The sequence below is a fragment of the Cnephaeus nilssonii genome (assembly GCF_951640355.1).
Source record: "Cnephaeus nilssonii genome assembly, chromosome: 3".
NCBI lineage: Eukaryota > Metazoa > Chordata > Mammalia > Chiroptera > Vespertilionidae > Cnephaeus > Cnephaeus nilssonii.
Genome location: NC_137074.1, coordinates 24,496,752 through 24,516,156, shown reverse-complemented (window position 1 = coordinate 24,516,156; position 19,405 = coordinate 24,496,752). Strand labels below are relative to the sequence as shown.

The 19,405-nt window shown below is 45.8% G+C and overlaps 1 protein-coding gene across 5 annotated transcripts; it reads left to right on the top strand.

The window, feature by feature from the left end:
- The first annotated feature begins 562 nt into the window (after positions 1 to 562).
- B3GALNT1 (beta-1,3-N-acetylgalactosaminyltransferase 1 (Globoside blood group)) lies at positions 563 to 17,615 on the top strand. 5 transcript variants are annotated; one of them, XM_079766700.1, is made up of 5 exons: positions 563 to 703; positions 2,652 to 2,742; positions 6,371 to 6,467; positions 13,113 to 13,214; positions 14,198 to 17,615. In XM_079766700.1, the coding sequence occupies exon 5, from the start codon at positions 14,230 to 14,232 to the stop codon at positions 15,220 to 15,222; it is 993 nt and encodes a 330-aa protein (XP_079622826.1). In that variant the 5' UTR covers positions 563 to 703; positions 2,652 to 2,742; positions 6,371 to 6,467; positions 13,113 to 13,214; positions 14,198 to 14,229; the 3' UTR covers positions 15,223 to 17,615. The 5 variants fall into 5 exon arrangements, with proteins under 5 accessions (XP_079622826.1, XP_079622823.1, XP_079622822.1 ...); XM_079766697.1 differs by lacking the exon at positions 563 to 703 and adding an exon at positions 820 to 934; XM_079766696.1 differs by lacking the exon at positions 563 to 703 and adding an exon at positions 946 to 1,225.
- The last annotated feature ends 1,790 nt before the right edge of the window (positions 17,616 to 19,405 follow it).

Genomic DNA, 19,405 nt, shown 5'->3' with positions numbered 1-19,405 from the left:
GACCAGAATGGAACCCGGGACCCTTCAGGCTGCGGGAGGACGCTCTAGCCTCTGAGCCAAACCGGCGAGGGCTCTATCAACTTTTCACACAGGAATGCTGAAGCCAAGCTGTTCACCGACCCACAGCCAAGTGGCCAGGAGGGGGAACTGTGGTTGGATGGCACTCCTCCAGGGGTTCCGAGAAAGGAGAAGTATTATTCCTGGATTAATTCAACCACCTCCACCCACGCCTGAGCGCCTCGCCACTCCTCCCTCCCAGGGAGCTCTACGTCGATGGTGAGGACTCCGGGTGGGGCTGACCTTCTTGGAATTCTCCAGACCAAAGGAGAGTTTCCCGGGAGGCATTCCCAGACAGCACGGGACTCCCTAGGACTCCTGTTCCAACACCAGACCGTGGTCACCCCGACGTATTCCCACCCTTCATTCTCCAAGGATTCTAGGAGGCGCACGCTCATTTCTTCTGAGAGAGCCAAGAATTTCCTGTTTCCTTCTTTCCTTACTAGTTCTATGGGGATTATAAATAAGTAAATCCCCCCCACCCCCCATGACTGCCTCTAGCTTGTGGCATTTACGCAGCTTTGGAACTTTGCAAGGAGACAAAGGGGAGCGAGTCTGAAACAAATCTTTGCGTGAGGTCCGCCACGACCCCGCCCGACCTCTGCCATCCTCGGGTGTCAAATGCATACCTAGTGCCACGGTGACGGTGCTTGGTGATGGCGAGGGTCGTGAGCGCGCGCCCCTGCCAGCGAGGAGGGCTGCGGGCCACCGGCCGCGTGGGGCCGCGCGTGGCCGCGCGTGCGTGCGAGCGAGCGAGCGAGGGGCTCGGGCCCTGCGCGCGGTCTGAGCGCGCCCGGTAGCGGGGAGGGTGCGTGAGCGCGGGGCGGGAGAGGCGGCCGCCGCCTGCGCACGGACGGGGTGCGCGCCTCGCGAAAAGGTGAGCCTGCGGCGGGGGCTGGGGCGGCTCCGAGGCTCTGAGACCCCGGGAGCGGGTGGCGGGCGTGGTCCGGGGACCCTTGCGTCCCGGTCGCGCCCTCCTCGGGGACGCCCGGAGCTGAGCAGCGAGGCGGGGAGGAGGCTGGGCGGCGCCGCCCACTCCGGCCCGGTCGGGAGCGCGGGCAGTAGCCGGGCCCTCGGGCTGGGGCCTCCGCGACCAACAGCTGCTCGAGGCCGGCGGGCGCGGGAGAAGGGGCCCGGCGGCGCCCTGGGCGAGCCGGAGAGCGCCGGGGTGCGTGGCGGACTCGGGGATGCGTGGCGCGGACTCGGGCCTCGGCTGCTAGGAGCCCGCCGTAGGCCCGGCTCGGCTCCGGGGCGCAGCCCCAGCCTCTCCGTCCCTCCGGGCGGCTCCGGCGAGGGGCCGCGGGAGCTGGGCGGCGGGCGGGTACCGGGGGGCGTGGGCGGCGGCGGCGGGGGTCGGACGGAGAGGGGCTTTGGGTGGCCGTGGATCCCCAACCGACCCGAGGCGAACGCATTCCCAACGCGCAGGGCGGGCCCGGGAGCCGAATTGTGGGAGGGCTCTTCCTGGGGAGGGGTTGGGAAGAATGTGGAACAGAGGAGGAGAACGGGCACATTGGGCCGAGAGCGGAGGAACCCCTAGCGGTTGCGTGATTTGGAAGAGGCGATCTTAACGGGTACATAAGGCCTTTCCAAAGAAATCTTAAAGGTGCCGCGGAGCCGCACTTTCCCACGCAGCCAGGAGAGATGCCCGCAGCAAGCGCGGGCTGCACTCTGAAGCCCTTCTTTCCCACCCACCTCTCACTGCTGGACCAGAAGGGAGAGGGGCGCTCAGAGGCGGCTTTCTTTCTCTTGGAGTATTTTGCACATCGTGTCAGCGTTTAGGAGGTGGCTGCTTTGGCAGGAAGAGAGAGCTACGACCAAGGAACCAATGACCAGACCATGCCCCTTTTTTGATTTCAGAGGTAAAAGGTTTGAGTTTGCAGTCCTCCGCGGGGAACAACTTTGTGTCTTAGCTCTCCTCAGACGGCTAGGACAGAGGTGTAGGGCGCTGGTTTTGTGCTCTCAGAATCTGGTTTTGTGTCGATGCCTGATCAAAGCGCAAATTGGACCTGTATCAGCCTAGAGAAGGGAACTGTTTAAGATTGAGGGATAAGAGTCGATGACATTTTTTCTGCTAGACTAGAAAGGCTTATTCAAATGAATGGTCAGTGGGTAATTCCAACCCTGAAAATAAAAGTCTACCAATACAGTGGCTAAATATAATTCCAGATTAGAGGCATGAAGTGATTTGTGAACAAGAAGGAAGAAGAGAGGATCATTTCTCCAAAAATGAAGTGTCGATATATAATAATTTGCTCCCATAGTAGCTTGCTAGGTATATAGAACATGGGTTTTATTTTTTTTAAATATATATTTATTGATTTCAGAGAGGAGGGGAGAGGGAGAGAGAGATAGAAACATCAATGATGAGAGAGAATAATTGATCGGCTGCCTCCTGCATCGCCCACACTGGGGATCAAGCCTGCAACCGAGGCATGTGCCCTGACCAGGAATTGAACCCATGACCTTCTGGTTCATAGGTCAATGCTCAACCACAGGGCCACACCAGCCAGGTTAGAACATTGATGTTAAATGTCATAGTGCCCAGTGTTGTTATGACTCGGATGTATTGTTTTTTCTGTTCTTCTGTTCAATAGTCCCCAGCAAATCTGTTTTCATTAAAGCATGGAATACAGAAAACAACAAAGAAGTTCAGCTAGTGCTCTGGTCTCATCTGGAATTCTGCAGGTAAGTTCATCTTATTTTAATTTAGAAATTATCCTGCGTGCATAAAATTGACATAATAGTCTCCTTTACAAAATTTTAAGGATTGTTTACACAGCTACAAATTTTGTTACATATTCTAGTATATTTCTTTCCCCAAAGGATTTGAGAAGGTACAAGAGTTACTTAAGGTCTACTAAATCATTTTGAATTTTTTTTCAAAAATGGAATTATTAAAATACCATATAGTACCTCAGGAAAAATTTAACTATATAAACTTAATTTGGCGGTTATAGTCAACTTCAAGTTCTGACTCAGTTCTCTTTATCCCTAAGAAAATAACCCATTGGATACTTTCTTCTCTTTTCTTTCCCCTTCCAGTGATTTGCCTTTTCTGTCTGTCCAGTCTCTAGCTCTGTTCTGTCCACCATTGGATGATATAGGTAGAATCCCATTTTAGGAAATGCCTTTATCCCTTTCACCAGTATATAATGTCTAGGACAAATGTACTATTCTGTTGCAGCTCTAAAAGCTATCATTGCTCATTGTTGCTCACAGTGTTGGTGGGTAACCATACTTCACAGCTCATGATTGAGGTCAAATGTGTGGGGTCAAACAGAGTGTCCTCAAATGACCTTATACAACAGATGCATTCAGAAGTTGCAGTTCACTTTAACAGTAAACTCTTTGGCAAATAGCTCTTTTGGGACTATGAACAATGGTTTTAATAAGAAGTTGCATATTATAAATAGTGACTTGTGTTTGGCACCAGAGCTTTTGACACATTGTGAATTTGAGGAGAGGGTAGAAGAGGGTATGCGCTAGAAGCATAGAGAGGTGCAGGGGCCACATCTAAATATGGGGCGATCATCTGTAGGGTAGAGCCTGAGAGGCTGCAGAATGGAAGATCTGGCTTCATGAGCTTGTACCACTCGAAGCTCTGATAAATTAAGGAATAAAAACCGAAAACTAGAGTAGATGATCAGAGTTTACCATTCTGTGTGTGTCTGACCCTGAATATAGCTAGTTAGCCAGAGAGCCAAGGCCTTTTGTTGTCCCCATGTGACACCCACAGCCCAGGTTAATAATTACCAGCTCTGCCTACCCTCCAGGAACCATTTCACTTAGGAAACACATTACCCATGCTAGGACCCTCTTCTCAGTAGCCTGGCCCTTTGAGGTCACTAGGGAACATAGAGAAGATACTTCTTAGGACATTTTATTGATGTCCTAAGGCATGCTATTTCGTGTGGTTAGAACAAACACTTCCAGACCAGCATCCTGTTTTATAAACAAAACTAGAGGCCCAGCACACGAAATCGTGTGCAGGTAGGGTCCCTAGGCCTAGCCTGCGATCAGGGCCATCTTCCGCCCGCTTGCCAGTCCCCAGTCCCACCCCATTCACCGTGGTTCCCCATTCGCTATCCTGCAATTGGAGCCTGCAGGCGGGGGGAGGGACCAAGAGGTTCCACCAGTTCGCCAGTCCCCAGTCCCGCCCCGCCGCCATCCATCCCATCTCCCCATTCGCCATCCTGCGATCAGAGCCTGTGGGCTGGGGTGGGGGAGGTTGAGGGGAGGGATCGAGAAGGGGTCAGTGCACCTCATAGCGACTTGTCGAGCAGTCGTTCTGGTCGTTACACCATTATGGTTGCTGGGCTTTTATTATATACTAGGAGCCCGTTGCACGAAGTTTCGTGCAATAGACTTTTCCTTCACCTGGCTGCCGGCACCAGTTATCCGCCAGCAGCAGTTTTCCTCTGGCCACCCGCCGATCAGAGCGCCTCCCACCAGCACGATCGGCCACCCCGAGGAGAGGAACTCCGATCAGGAGGCGCTCCGATCGGGCGGGTGGCCAGAGGAAAACTGCTGCTGGCGGAAAACTGGTGCCAGCAGCCACGCAATCGGCCACCCCGAGTTCCACCACCAGCGTCTTCCGCAGCGCCAGCCTAAGCAGCGCCGGCCGTTTAAGCCGGCGGGAGGAGCGGGGGTCAGGGACTCGCGAGTCCCCGCCCCCCCGCTCCTACCACCAGCCAATCGGCCACCCTGAGTCCTGCCCCCCGCGCCTCCAGCCGGCCCAATCGTGGGCGTAGCGGAGTGATGGTAATTTGCATATTACCATTTTATTAGGTATGACTAGAGGCCCATTGCACGATATTCGTGCAAGAATAGGCCCCTGGCTTCACTCCCAGCCGCCCAGGAGCCGGCAAGTCCCCGCTCCCCAGCGCCTGGGAGCCGGCAAGTCCCCACTTCCCAGCCTCCCGGGAGCCGGCAAGTCCCCGCTCCCCGGCCGCCCGGGAGCCAGCACGTCCCTGCTTCCCGGCCGCCCAGAGCCAGCAAGTCCCCGCTCCGTGGCTGTCCGGGAGCCGGCAAGTACCCGCTCCCCAGCCGCCTGGGAGCTGGCACGTCCCCGCTTCCTGGCCACCCAGAGCCGGCACGTCCCCGCTCCCCAGCCTCCTGGGAGCCGGCACGTCCCCGCTCCCCGGCCGCCCAGAGCCAGCAAGTCCCCACTCCCCGCTCCAGGCCGCCCGGAGCCGGCACGTCCTCACTTCTGTCTGAAGCACCACTCCAGTAGCTCCCTCCACCGCCCCCCTTCCCCTCATAGCAGGCTTCACTCCGCTCTGCGCCTGCGTATGCAAATTTACCGCCATCTTTGTTTGGTTAATTTGCATACTTGCTCTGATTGGCTGTGGGCGTAGCGAAGGTACGGTCAATTAGCATTTTCCTCTTTTATTAGGTAAGACTAGAGGCCCGGTACGTGAAATCGCGCAAGACCCCAGACCCACCTCGCCATGAGACCCATCAATGCACCTCCTGGTGACCAGTCATTTGGTCATTACGGTGTTATGGCCACTGGCCTTTTATAATATAGATGATTGTATTGGAGCATAGCCATATATTAACCTATAATATATAACCTATATATTAATATTGTCTGTGGCTCTGTTTTTACTACAAAGGCAGAATTGAGTAGAGACCATATGGCTCACAAAGAAAATGTTTGCTGTCTGGCTTTTTATTTATTTTTTTAAATTGCCCACTTCTGGACTAGAACATAGAATTTTGCTAAACTCCTAAGCTGTGCTTAGACAAGTCTGCGGCCACCTACCCTCACTATGACTGAGGACTCAAACCATGTCTCTTATCTGGAACTGTATTTGGCTACTATTTTGGTAACAGACTTTGTTTTCAAAGATGGAGTTACCCACTTTCTAAGATAAAAAATGGTAATTGACTCTTACCTCTTAGTATTAAATGGTTCTCTAAACTGACTCTGTTCCTATAATTTACGCATTGAGTATCTACACATTCTGAGAGTTGCAAACTCAGCTCCCCGCCATGGAGGCTGCCCACTAATTTGGAGACATTTGAGGAGGGAGGTCTCCCTTCATCTTCTCCAGGGGAGCTTTACTCATTACATTTGGTGCACAACTTGGAGATATAAGCCTTCCTCCTCGCTCTCCATGGAGTGCAGCAACTTGAGGGCAGGGTTTGTCTGTCGTCTTCCCCGTTGTAGCCCCAGCCTCTTGACACCTGTCCAGTGTACCGAATGAGTGAATGAAATGTCCTCCAATTGGTAAAGCTGTAATGCAACAGACAGAAGTCCAGCCTTCTGCTGTTCTGCCTGATGGGTGTGGTCTTTGCTCTGCTCCAGTTTTCCTAGCTTCTCCGGATCCGGCCATCCTGTTGCCTCTTCCCGCAGGCTGCTCTGTCATGGCATTCTCTCAGACCACCCACCCCTGAGTGCAAAGGTAAGTCCACTTTTGCTCTACTCTTTGCTCCCTGCCCAGGAATCTCAGGAGGCTGTAAGATCGGATGTGAGCCAGGGCCCTTCTGTGGCACTGTGCTGTGGAGAAGGAACGCAGCATTTGGAGGTGGGCCTGAGTTTGGGCTCCAGGTCTGCCTGTACTTGGACTGCACAGGTCTCTGAAAAATGGGGTGATTACACTTATTTTACAGTATAGTCACCGTGCTTTGTAAATTGCTATAGAAGTGATACAGACTTAAGCCCAAGCCCATCTTTCCTTAAAAAAATAAAACAAAAAACCCCATTTAAAATCCTAATATGCATTCACATTATTAAGAGTAGTTTTTGTTGTTGCTGCAAGTGCAGATAGAGCAGAAGCAAAGAGAAAATTGCAGCTGAATTTTCCTTCTCAGGTTTTGCTACTTTTGGCTGCTCCTCATTTTTCTTAGCCCTGTGACTCTACACTGCACAATCCCAGAAATTTATAAATATTCCCACATATTATTATTCCTATAAGAAAGTACATTGTCTGCAAATAGTATGTATGTATATATGTATATATGTACATATACACTGAGTGGCCAGATTATTATTATGATCTCTGATTGCATGATAATCTGGCCACTCAGTGTGTGTGTGTGTGTGTGTGTGTGTGTGTGTGTGTGTGTGTATTAGAGGCCCGGTGCATGAATTCATGCATGGGTGGGGTCCGGCCAGCCTGGCCAGGGGGATGGGACATGGGCAGTTGGCCGGCCTGCCTGCTGGTTGATCTCCTGGTCGAGGGGACAATTTGCATATTAGCCTTTTATTATATAGGATATACACTGAATGGCCAGATTATTATGCGTTCAGAGATCATACTAATCTGGCCACTCAGTGTATATGTATATTATATGTATACCAGTATATCATGTCTTTTTAAAATATGTTTTTAAAACTCCACGTGTCTTCTACTTCAACACACCAAGGCAGGAGGCTTTTATTTTAATAAGACTTGCATGAAAGACATTCTCCCATATATCTCAGAATATACCTGAAGGTAGTACTGATGCAACCGGCAGGGAATCCAAGGGCAGAGTTGGGAGGTGGTGATGGAGTATTAGGTATTTATGCTCACCATCTACTTAAAACTGTGTAACAACCATGGAAAGTTGTGCTTAATGGTCGTCTTTTTTTTTCTTCAACTCAATGAATACTTCAGATTCATTCTTAAAAATTGAACAATGTTTTTAAGTTACATAAAAAAAATAAACCTTTTCCATATACTGCATTTTAAACGTCAGTAACAAAGTCATGGAATCTTGGAGTTGGGAGAGACCACAGAGGTTACCCAAAATAACTTGAAACTCAGTGAGGAATTAATTTCTGTAACATTCCTGCCAACCACTTGGAGATTTCCACTGGTGAGGAGCAGTCCGTTCTAGAAATCTATATTGGACCCTCTCACTAATTTTAATCTTTGGGCTTCGATTTGCCTTCTGTAGTTAAAACTCACATATGGTTCAGAATATTTGAAAGCATCTACCATCGCTCTTCTAAGCTTTTGTTTTCCCCCGACTAGAACATCCCCCAGTGCCACTACTTCTAGTCCTCATGGAAGACGATAAACCAAATGCATAACCAACGACTTACCTTCCTCTGACTTACATCTAACTTATCAGTGGTCCTTTTAAAATGGAATATATATATATATATATATATATATATATATATATATATATATAATGGATGAAGCAAAAGGCAAGTTCTTTTTAATGCAAACCTTTGACAGATTAAAGCGTATTTTATTTTTAAGCATCATTAAATTAGGTAAACATTATAGTCACAGTTCACTCTTTCAATAAGTACAAGGTGATTCTCTATTCTACATCCAGCTGTGTGCTTCAAAGTAAAAAGAAAAACATAAACCTTATCAAATCGCACAATTCTTGCAGTAGGTTGATGCCACTTGAATACCTCACACCTCCATTTGGAAAGGCTAATGTGTTTTGTCGTTCCTCTCCAGTGGCTAGAAGTACCCATTGTAGGACTTTGGACAGTGCACATCACACCTCGAAAAATAATGCCATTCAGCCATGGGGAGACTGTAGGGCAGGAGGAAGGGTCATGCGAGAGGGGAGCCTGTGTGTGGAGGAGGATCCCGAAAAGTCCACATTGGGCTTTGTGCACCGCTGCCGGCGGGTCCCGTCGGCTTCTGTGTTCAGGATAGCAGAACTGCAGGAATTTTAAGATCCTGGAAGAAACATAATCCGAGGGCTCTAAAAGAAGGCCTGCTGATTTGGAGGGGAAAAGTGGATGGACTAGGATTCATTTGCCTGTTTAAATGTGTTCTAGAGCATGCACTGTCCTGTAGGAGACATTGGAGCCAGCAGCGGGTTTGTCAATAGAACGAATATGAGCAAATAAGAGTAAGTTATGGAGCATGTAGTGTGGACTGTGACAATAGCAGTACCATCTACTCAGCTGTCACTGTGTGCCAGCCCCATCCTGCGTGTTTATATGTGTTCCTTTCTAAAATGTAGTTTCTGTTTAGGAGGTCTAGGGTGGGGCCTGAGGGTCTGCATGTCTAACAAGGTCCCATGCACTGCACTTCGAGGGCCTAGAGCAGCGTATTGGAGTCACCTGGGACGCTCCCTGACCCTCACCACCCTCTGATAATTCATCTTCTAACTTTAAAATATACAAGAATAATATAAAATTCTTGTATATTTCTGAAAAGAATTAAATTTGCTTTCCCTTTGCAAAAAATAACCAACATTTTTGCATCCCAGGAAAGAATTCCAGGTCATTCTGGTTTAAATAATGGTACCATTGCAGTGACTCCGAGGTAGTTGGCCCTGCGTATATCCTGGTGTCGAGTTTTTCCAAGTTCTCCAGGAGATTACAATGTGCAGCAACGCTTGAGAACCACTGGGCTAAAGAAAGAGGCGGGAGAGAAGTTGTGAAACATCACCGGTTGTTTGTTTCTGATGTACTCAGTGGTCAGAATGGCAGAGTTTTGTATTGCTTTGTTTCTGAATGAATGTGTTCAGTTTGAGAAATTTTCCCCATGTATTCATAAGAAATAGGACATGATTGATGTGTGTATGGTACTTACAAAAGTGCATACAAGCACATCACCAGGCTATTTGCATAATATTCAGATATCTAGCAAGCACCTACTATGTGGTAGGCACCAGGGATATGAGGAATTACTTTCTGTAACATTCCTGCCAACCACTTGGAGATTTCCACTGGGTTTATGGGATATGGCAGTGAACAAGGCAGGCAAGGACAGGCAGTAAACAAGTAGACACAACCTTTCAGGTAGGGTTAAATGCTAAGGAGAGAATGAAAGATGTGACAGAAAATAAGGGCTGGGGGTACTGCTTGAGATAAGAGGTTCGGAAGGACTCTCCCAAATGACATGTGGCTGAGACCTGCAGCATGAAAGGAGCCAGCCTTTTCCAGAACCGGCTTGTGAGTTAAGAGGAAGAGCAAGTGCAAGACTCTGCAAGGGAACATATACATTACATTTGCAATTAGAAAAATTCTTGTATATTTCTGAAAAGAATTAAATTTGCTTTCCCTTTGCAAAAAATAACCAACATTTTTGCATCCCAGGAAAGAATTCCAGGTCATTCTGGTTTAAATAATGGTACCATTGCAGTGACTCTTTGTTCTGTTTCTCTGGAGTACTTATTTTCATTTGAACCGAATCCCCCAGGTCACTCTCCCCTCCCCCATTTATTTCTTAGTGCCCAGCATGTTTTTGTTACAAAATAAGAAGGTCTGTATTTGCATGAATGATTAGTTATTAACTGTTACTGTTGGTAATACTTCAGGTTTCCGGTTTTGAGAGTGGGAATCGAGTCTTTCTGTTTGAATACTGTGATGCTGCTTTACTGTTTCCATCAAGATTCAGTGGTTGCAAGAAATTAAAACGCACTCAACCTAACCCTGGTCAAGGGGTGGGCAGCAGTCTCCCTAGGATAGATAAGAAGGTAGTGGCCAAGAACCTGAGATCTGGGGTCCTGTTTGATTTTGTCTCCCTCACTTACAAACCTGGGACTTTGGGCAAGTCATTGACTCTCCCCAAGCCTTTGTTTTCTTACCTATTAAATGCAAACAGTAAAGGTTTTAAAGGTGCCTTAACTTGTGGGCTCTCTTGAACATTACACACCACGACTGGGGCACCCAGGGCCGTCATGTCATGTAGACACCTGCCAACACCGATTGCACCCAGTAACCAGATAGGCAAAATGACTCATTGGATTGCCAAGCTTCTTAATGTTTCTGTTGGAGTATAACAAACAAAAAGAAAGTACACAAAGTTAGAAGATAAATTATCCAGGTAAACGCATGTGTAACCACAATTTAGGTCAAGAAATAGAACCATCAGCCCAGCCAGTCCCCTTCAGCCTCTCCCAGTGAATATTTCCTCCCTCTCCCTAGAGTCCTCGATTCTAACACCACAGATTACTTTTGCCGGCTTTTCAACTTTGTGTAAATGGAATCATGACGTCTCTTCTTGATGTGTCTGGTTTCTTTAGCTCCACGTTATCTTTAAGAGATTCTCTGTGATGTCATGTGAGGTTGAAATGTGTTCGTTTTCATTTTGTATAATGTGCTATTATATACATGTATTTCTCTCTTCAACTGTGGGTTGGCTCCAGGTTGGGGCTGTCATGAAAAGTGTGCTGTTACTCTCATTCTTGGGCATATTTGGGTGTCCTTATATGTATACACACTGTTGAGTGTTGTAGCTAGGAGTGGTATTGCTGTATCATAGGGTACATAGATGTTCAGCCTTAGTGAATAACACTGAAAAGTTTTCCAAAGTAATTGAACCAATTTGTCCCCCCCAATTTTTTTTTTTTACTCTAAACCACTCTTAAAGTTTTATTTATTAATTCACGGAAACTAGTTTCTTAATTCAATGATTGCAGTGATGTTCTAGGACAGGCTTTCCCAAAGTATGGAATTCTTCTAGCCCTGCCACAGACTCTGAGAATTAAAGTGGGTTCTTTGTTCAGACAAATTTGGGAAACATTGCACAATATATCCTCTTCTGAGAGAATGTACATTAACATGAAGAACTCTGAGGAGCCCTCCATTCAAAATTAATGGTTTAAGTTTGATTCTTTTTGCCCACAGAGCCCTTTTGAAACTAAAACACCTGTAGATAAGACATAGACTCCGCCTGGGATTGGACTGGGGAATAAGTTCTGGCATCCATCACGGAGGTGCCAGTGACTGGTCGGGAGGGTGGCTTCCTATGATGGTGACAGCCTTGGCACGCTTCATAACCTGGAAGCTGACGTGCTCTGTCTCTGGAGGTTTTCTGGGCTTTTCTGTTATTGAGATGTTTTTTCAGCTGTTAAGGATCAACCACCCAATCAACAAGTAATTACTGGCAGCTGCTGTGTAGCCAGCATTGCGCTAGGCTTGTGGGCTAGGAGAGGATGTTTGCTTAATGTAGATGATGTGGAATCCAGTTGGGGAATGCACGTGTAGTTACATAATCATGAGTTTGTCTTTAATAAAATGGAAATTGCTTTTAAATTGTAATTTATATATAGCTTATTTCTTGATAGTGATATGTGACATTATTATTTAAGACATCAGTAATACAATCATGGTCTACTTCCCTGTTGGCCTTTTTCTGTTCGTCGTTGTTTCCGGGTTTTCTTCCTGTCCCTCCCCTGGGATTGGGATTTAGAACAACGTCAGGGTTCACCGAGCCCGCTGCTCAGCTGGCCTAGGAGGCCTGTGCTGGGAGACCAGCTGCCTGTGATCCCGCGTCAGGGCATGAGTCCATCCCAGACCTGAGGCCAGGCCAGTGGGATTCCCATGACATCATAGTGTGTGCATCCGCCCGCATGCCTGCGTGCCATTCCACTTCGGAAATTGCTGAGGGCCCCTGAGCTGACTGGGCCATCCATCTTCTCCCCCACAAACCTCGGACTAACTGAATTGGTGTTGGGATGCTTGGCTTGTAGCTGAAAACAGAAACTCTTATGAAGTGAAAGAACTTCCCCAAGGGGCACACAGTCGTTAAGTGTTGCAGCCAAGATGGAGGGTGGGCCATTTAGCGCATATCCAAGCATTTTTATTACGCTTTTTCTTCCTTTTTGGGGGATAAATTTCAAATACAAAGAAACCTATAAATATATGAGAATGCCTCTCTTTCCATCACCCTGAACGAACAACTATTTTATAGTATTTGCGGTTAGTCTCTTTTTTCCCCTTTTCGCCAACACGCCTCCTTCATTCTTCCACACCGACACCCACACTGCTGAGTGTGGGAGGTATCCCTGCAGTCGCTTTACAAAGTAGTTACGGGAACAGAATTAAAGATAGGATACAGCAGTGTCACTCAGAAGTGCCGTGTCTTACTTTCTGTAGTGGCTCCTGAGGTCTCTAAGGGGGAAGTGGAACTGTGGTAGAGGGCCATGAGACACCAGCTGACGTGAGAACTTAGATAGAGATTTTAAGTCTTGAATACCAGCCACCCTCTTCCGTGATGAAGTCAGGAACTCTGAATTCTGTGGACCAGCAGTATTTTTTTTTTAACTTTTTCAAGTTATAAGTCTCCCTTCCCCTCTTTGACCTCCCTAGTTCCCTGACCCATATGTCAATGCTGTTACATTTCTTATGTATGTTACAGAAATTTCAAGCATTCTGACGACTACCGCTTACTACTGAACGTTCAATTGGTAAAATTGAAGGTCTTCCACTCACTCAGGAAAAAGAAACCCAGAAGAAGAAGGTAATAATAGAAATATATTTATGGCTTTGAAACCCCCTTTTCATCAGGTAGTAAGAATTCATCAAGATTATTTCTTTAGAATGATCCCTTTTGACAGTAAAAATCAATTTAGAGACACAAATAGGATGGAAAAGATGCCAAGCGTAGAACACAGCTGGTGATGGCAGCCTCTGTTTGTTGAATAACTAACATTGGCCACATACTTTGCACACATTCGCACTAATTTGCCCTGTATTAACACCTTCAGGATGTAAAGAGGAGGAAGCTGAGACCCCAAGAGGTAAACAACATACACGCTTGCCTTGTTGGTGAAGGAAGGAGCTGGGCTGTAGACCCTGGTCTCTCTGCCCACCTGTGTAATAGGAAGCCAAAATTCTGTTCTGGCCAGTCCTTGAGAGGCCTTTCTGCCTTTTGGACTAATAGTTCCTCTGCTTTTTGTTGCTGCTTTATTTTCTTCGTGGTCCCATAAGCCATAGGCATCATAACCACAGTCACATTTTCACATTTGGAAACCGTGGCTTATGAAATGCATGTAAGTTAACTTTTGTAATGGGATTTGCTGTTTTGAGTTTTCCCCATTGTTGAAGAGTAACAGGGCCTCCACTGCCTATATGCCATTATAAACGACTCCCTTTACTCAGGACACTTTCCTTCCGTTTGTCCGAGACTTGTTAAGGTGTGCTGCTTTGTTAGAATGAGACATATTGCAACAGTTATTTATGTGAAACAGGAACTATTAACTTTCCAAAATAATCAAGAATATTTTTAACCTTTATCTGGATGTAAAAAGCTCAACTGTATTTTTGTTTGTTGGTATCCACTTATTTACAGTTAAATGAAGTTAATAAGATTCGGGTTAGGATTTGGGGGTTTGCTTGGAGCTTTGTTCTCCTGCTCTTTCTCCTTAAGTAGATAATCAGATATTGTTTGAAAATGTGTTTTGGGTGGTGGATTACTAACCTGGTCTCTGGTCAATCTTCCAGAAGCTGAGCCACGTGCTTTTGAGCTGCTGTGTATGGCCCTGGCTCTCTTGACCACACTCCCCAGTAGGATGTCACTGAGATCCCTCAAATGGAGCCTCCTGCTGCTGTCACTCCTGAGCTTCCTCGTGATGTGGTACCTCAGCCTGCCCCAGTACAATGTGATAGAGCGCGTGAACTGGATGTACTTCTATGAGTATGAGCCCATTTACAGGCAAGACTTTCGCTTCACGCAAGAGCATTCAAACTGCTCTCATCAAAACCCATTTCTTGTCATCCTGGTGACCTCACACCCCTCCGATGTGAAAGCCAGACAGGCCATTAGAGTTACTTGGGGTGAAAAAAAGTCTTGGTGGGGATATGAGGTTCTTACGTTTTTCTTACTAGGCCAACAGGCTGAAAGGGAAGACAAAATGTTATCGTTGTCCCTAGAGGATGAGAACCTTCTCTACGGTGACATAATACGACAAGATTTTTTAGACACATATAATAACCTGACCTTGAAAACAATTATGGCATTCAGGTGGGTCAATGAGTTTTGCCCCAATGCCAAGTACGTCATGAAAACAGACACTGATGTTTTTATCAATACTGGCAATTTAGTCAAGTATCTTTTAAATTTAAACCAGTCAGAGAAGTTTTTCACCGGTTATCCTCTAATTGATAATTATTCCTATAGAGGATTTTACCAAAAAGCCCATATTTCCTATCAGGAGTATCCCTTCAAGGTGTTCCCACCCTACTGCAGTGGGTTTGGTTATGTGATGTCCAGAGACTTGGTGCCAAAAATCTATGAGATGATGAGTCACGTAAAACCCATCAAGTTTGAAGACGTTTATGTTGGGATCTGCTTGAATTTATTGAAGGTGGACATTCACATTCCAGAAGACACAAACCTCTTCTTTTTGTATAGGATTCATTTGGATGTCTGTCAACTCAGACGTGTGATTGCAGCCCATGGCTTTTCTTCCAAGGAAATCATCACATTTTGGCAGGTTATGCTAAGGAACACCACATGCCATTATTAATTTCATGTTCTACTCAGAACTTAGAAAAGGACAGGACACTTTGTGGGAAGCGCCAGAGTTGGCACTGGAAGGGAACACTCCTGAGAAGGTCGCTGTGTTGGTTTGCTCTGAACTGAAATTCATGACGAACCCATAGACTAGAGACTGCAGGCTTACACTTTACTTGTGTTGTATTTTGACAGAAATCAAATCAGGCCCTTTCAAGATGATATTGAGAGGCATTAAACAAAGTCTTTTGTTAATAACAGGACCAAACAAGGAATATATCATTCTGTAGACTAGAACTTCTTAAAGGGGTTTTATTAAATTATAAGCTCATTCGTTCATAACAACAAAGCAACGTGGAGCTCTATTTATTGAATAGTCTAGTCAGTTAATGGTTTTGTGTATCTCTTATGTGGATTACCAGTTTTAAAAATATATAGTTCTGTGTAAAAACTTAGAGTTATACCAAACTATTACCTGTCTTTGGTCACTCAGCAGGTACCTCAAGATGTTGCAGTATTTCAGAGTTATCAGTTATTATTTAGTATTGCTTAGAAATTTTTGAGTGTTTAAATGTTATGGTTTTTTTTTCAATACTGTATAAACAGAATAGTGAATCACCCTTTACATTTGAAGTCTTTTCCAGTTACTTCACTAATGAGTTATTGATAACTCCATTAATGTAAAGTCATTGGTCATTATTGTGTATCAGTGATCTCTTTAACTTTGATAAATATTTTATTGTGGTAATATAGAGAAGAATGAAAGGGAGAAAATCTAAATTATTGTCTTGTTTTTAAAAATATAATCCCCAGTGTTTTTAGATGACACTTCATGGGTCTCATTTTCTACCTGGGAATTAGGATTAATATAGAATGCCAGGCGGTATGTTTCCTTTGGGAAAGGACTCTAAAGGCAAAAAAGAAAAGAATCTGATGGTCAGAATACATTGAAAGGAATGCCGTTATTCTGGTACTTGAGTTGGAAAGCGAAGACTAAAGATTTGAGTTACATTACTAATCTCCGTGTGTTTTCTCATTAGCAATCAGTTTGAGAATAAAGAGGAAAAAAACCACAATGCTGCTCTATTGTTATTAGTTTCACATCAAGAGGAAGCCCTAATGTGTGGTCTAAAATCAAAGCGGATTTTCATGTCATGTAGAAGTATATTTATTTTTTTTATGGGAGCAGTGATGTCTCTTTTGTTGGATCTGTTACTAGTAGATTAAAGAGGAACACTTGTTCCCCATATTCTTGGGATTGTGCAATTTCCTATTATGACTGACATGGACAATTGATTCCTTTTTTCTCGATTACATGATGGCAAGCGATCAAATCCTTTGGCAGAAAATACAAACTTGAAAGTACATAGTTAGCTCTTGTAATACACAAATATTTGTAATTCTTCTATAAGAACAAGTTTCAATTAGAACTATTGTAATTTATGATTCTCTATAACAAGGCTATTTCCATTTCCCTGGTCTCAGACCTGATTCAGTCATAATAAAATCAATTCAGTGAGGTAGTCTGTGGAATCAATCTATACCCCTGTCAATCCCTATTCATAGAGGAGTCACTTTCTTTAAGACAAATGGTGATTATTTTTGCGATATGATTAGACTTGATTAATTTTGTAAATGTTTATATTGTTGTTTGTGAAGCTAACACAGAAGTTTTTAAAAGAGAGCTTTTAAAATAAAAAATAATTTCTCTTCACTTTAAAATAAGACCAAAAAAAAAAAAAACACAACACAAAAAAACCAACAACAACACAGACATAAAATGTGAATAGTTGCCAAATTTCAGAAAATTGTTCCTTCTCAACTAGAGATTGGTGCCTGAAAGATCTCGAAAAAGTTAAATAATTATAAAAATCAATATGAGGTGGTGTCATTACATTTTTTGTTTTTAACTACATGTTTCTTTGTAGTTAAGCTTTCAGGTAAAAAAAGAAAATGAGTCCTCTGTGTTATTAAAATCTTGGCCTCTGATATTTAACCACATAAACAGCATTTTTTATTTTAACTCATAATCAAGTTTAACACTGGAGCCTAACCTGAGGCTACTTCCTGTCTGCCACAGCCCTGCCAGTCCCATGTCTCACACATTCTTTCGGCTTCGCTCTTCCAGTTTGCTTGCCCACAAGCACCGAGTTTGTGACCGCTCGCACGTTAGCTCTTGCCAGATTATGCTGCAAGAACAACTCCCAGATCTCAGAGGTTGACGCCACGTTTTCTTTTTACCCGCATTGCACACCTCTGGTTGCCGCCGTTGGCTGGGGCCCTGCTGCAGGCATGTCTTCATCTCAGGACCCAGGCTGAAGGGCAGCCGCGGTCTGGAGCGTGCTGTTCTAGAAGGAAGGAAAGAGGAGTTGGAGGAAACGCGGCATACAGGTCCACTGACCAAAGCAAACCTCATACCAAGCTCAGCGCGTGAGGGTGTTCTCACAGGATGTAGCGCAGGTCACGTTGGAGCAGGCCAGATGCATTGTTCTGCAGGGTGGGGACTGAATAGTTGGGTACAGACATATAATCTGCCACAACGAGTATGTGAAAGGGCTTGGCCGGTGGGGACAGGGGGGGGGGGGGAACCCTGCGTTTCTGAGGCTGGCTTGAGCTGCTCAGTGGTTTTCTGGCTCACTTGGAGCTGGTGCTTTGGGCCCTTAACTGAGAGGGCTACCCCCTTGTTAATCTTTTCCTGCTCTACCCCCCCACATGGTCTTGGCATTATTGTGTTCCCATCAGTCTCCAGATACAGAGCAGCTAGAGCTGAGCTGTTTATAACAACAGTATTTCCGAGCATGAGGTTGGGGATAAAGCGCATTTCTCTTGGGGTCTGCAGGATGGAGGGAGGGAGAGAGGAATTGGAAGGGGGCCAACTTTGAAGGGGCGGGGACTGTGAATATGAGGAATGTAGCAGGCCCATCCTGCTGACCCTGGGGTTTATCTGTGCTTTAATCCACTGAGAATTAATCTTCATATTAAGCCAACTCCTGGATTTTGTGTGAGCCGAAGACCAACTCTCACTGGGAGCCCCTCTCACTCTCCCAACAGCTCCTTGATCATCCCACGTGTGGTTAATATGGGACCAAACATTCAAGGAGTCTATCAGAATAGATGGCACATGCTGATGGGGGGTTGGTCGGACAGGGAAGCAAGCACGGGACACAGGCCGCAGTGGCCAAGGCGCAATTGAGTGGAAGTCTCTTGACAAAATTTGTGCCCAAGAGAAGGGCCACCTCACGGGTCTTGTAAGGACAAAAGATACAAAGATGGACACCCTCGCCCTGTAGTTAAGGTAAGTGATAAAGACAGGCACAGCCCTAGCCAGTTTGGCTCAGTGGATAGAGCACTGGCCCTCGGATTGAGGGGTCCTGGGTTTGGTTCTGGTCAACGACATGTACCTCGGTTGCAGGCTCGATCCTGGGCCTGGTCAGGGTGCCATGCAGAAAGCAACCAATCGATGTGTCTCTCTCACAGCAATGCTTCTCTCTCTGTCTCTCCTCCTTGCCAAGCTCTAAAAATCAATGGAAAAATATCCTCGGGCGAGGATTAACAAAACAAAAAAGACTGGCATAAAACCTGTATTTCGGCCCTAACCGGTTTGGCTCAGTGGATAGAGCGTCGGCCTGACTGAAAGGTCCCAGGTTCGATTCCGGTCAAGGGCATGTACCTTGGTTGCAGGCACATCCCCAGTGGGAGGTGTACAGGAGGCAGCTGATCGATGTTTCTTTCTCATCAACGTTTCTAACTCTCTATCCCTCTCCCTTCCTCTCTGTAAAAAATCAATAAAAATATAAAATAAAAAATAAAAAAAAATAAAAAAATAAAACCTGTATTTCGATAGTCTTGAAGTCCTGGGTGTGGTCAACCCAACCTGGGGGGTAGTGAAATATTAGAGCTGGGAGAGATCTTAGAAATCTTCTCACCATGGTTCCCAGGCTTGTCTGTGGTAGGAAAGGAGTTAATGAAATTTATGTACAATTTTCAGTATTACGGTGGGAGGTGCCAGTGAGCAGCAGCAAATGGAGAGCTTCCCTGTATGACAGGCCTGTAGCCAGGCCCCAGAGAGAGGTCAGTGGCGTCTCTGATGACATCACACCAAGTTTGCTGCATATGCATTTCAAATTAAAAGTATGTCCTCAGTACCCATGGCTAGGATGCTCGCTTCTGGAAATAACCCTGGGCTGTGTAGGAGA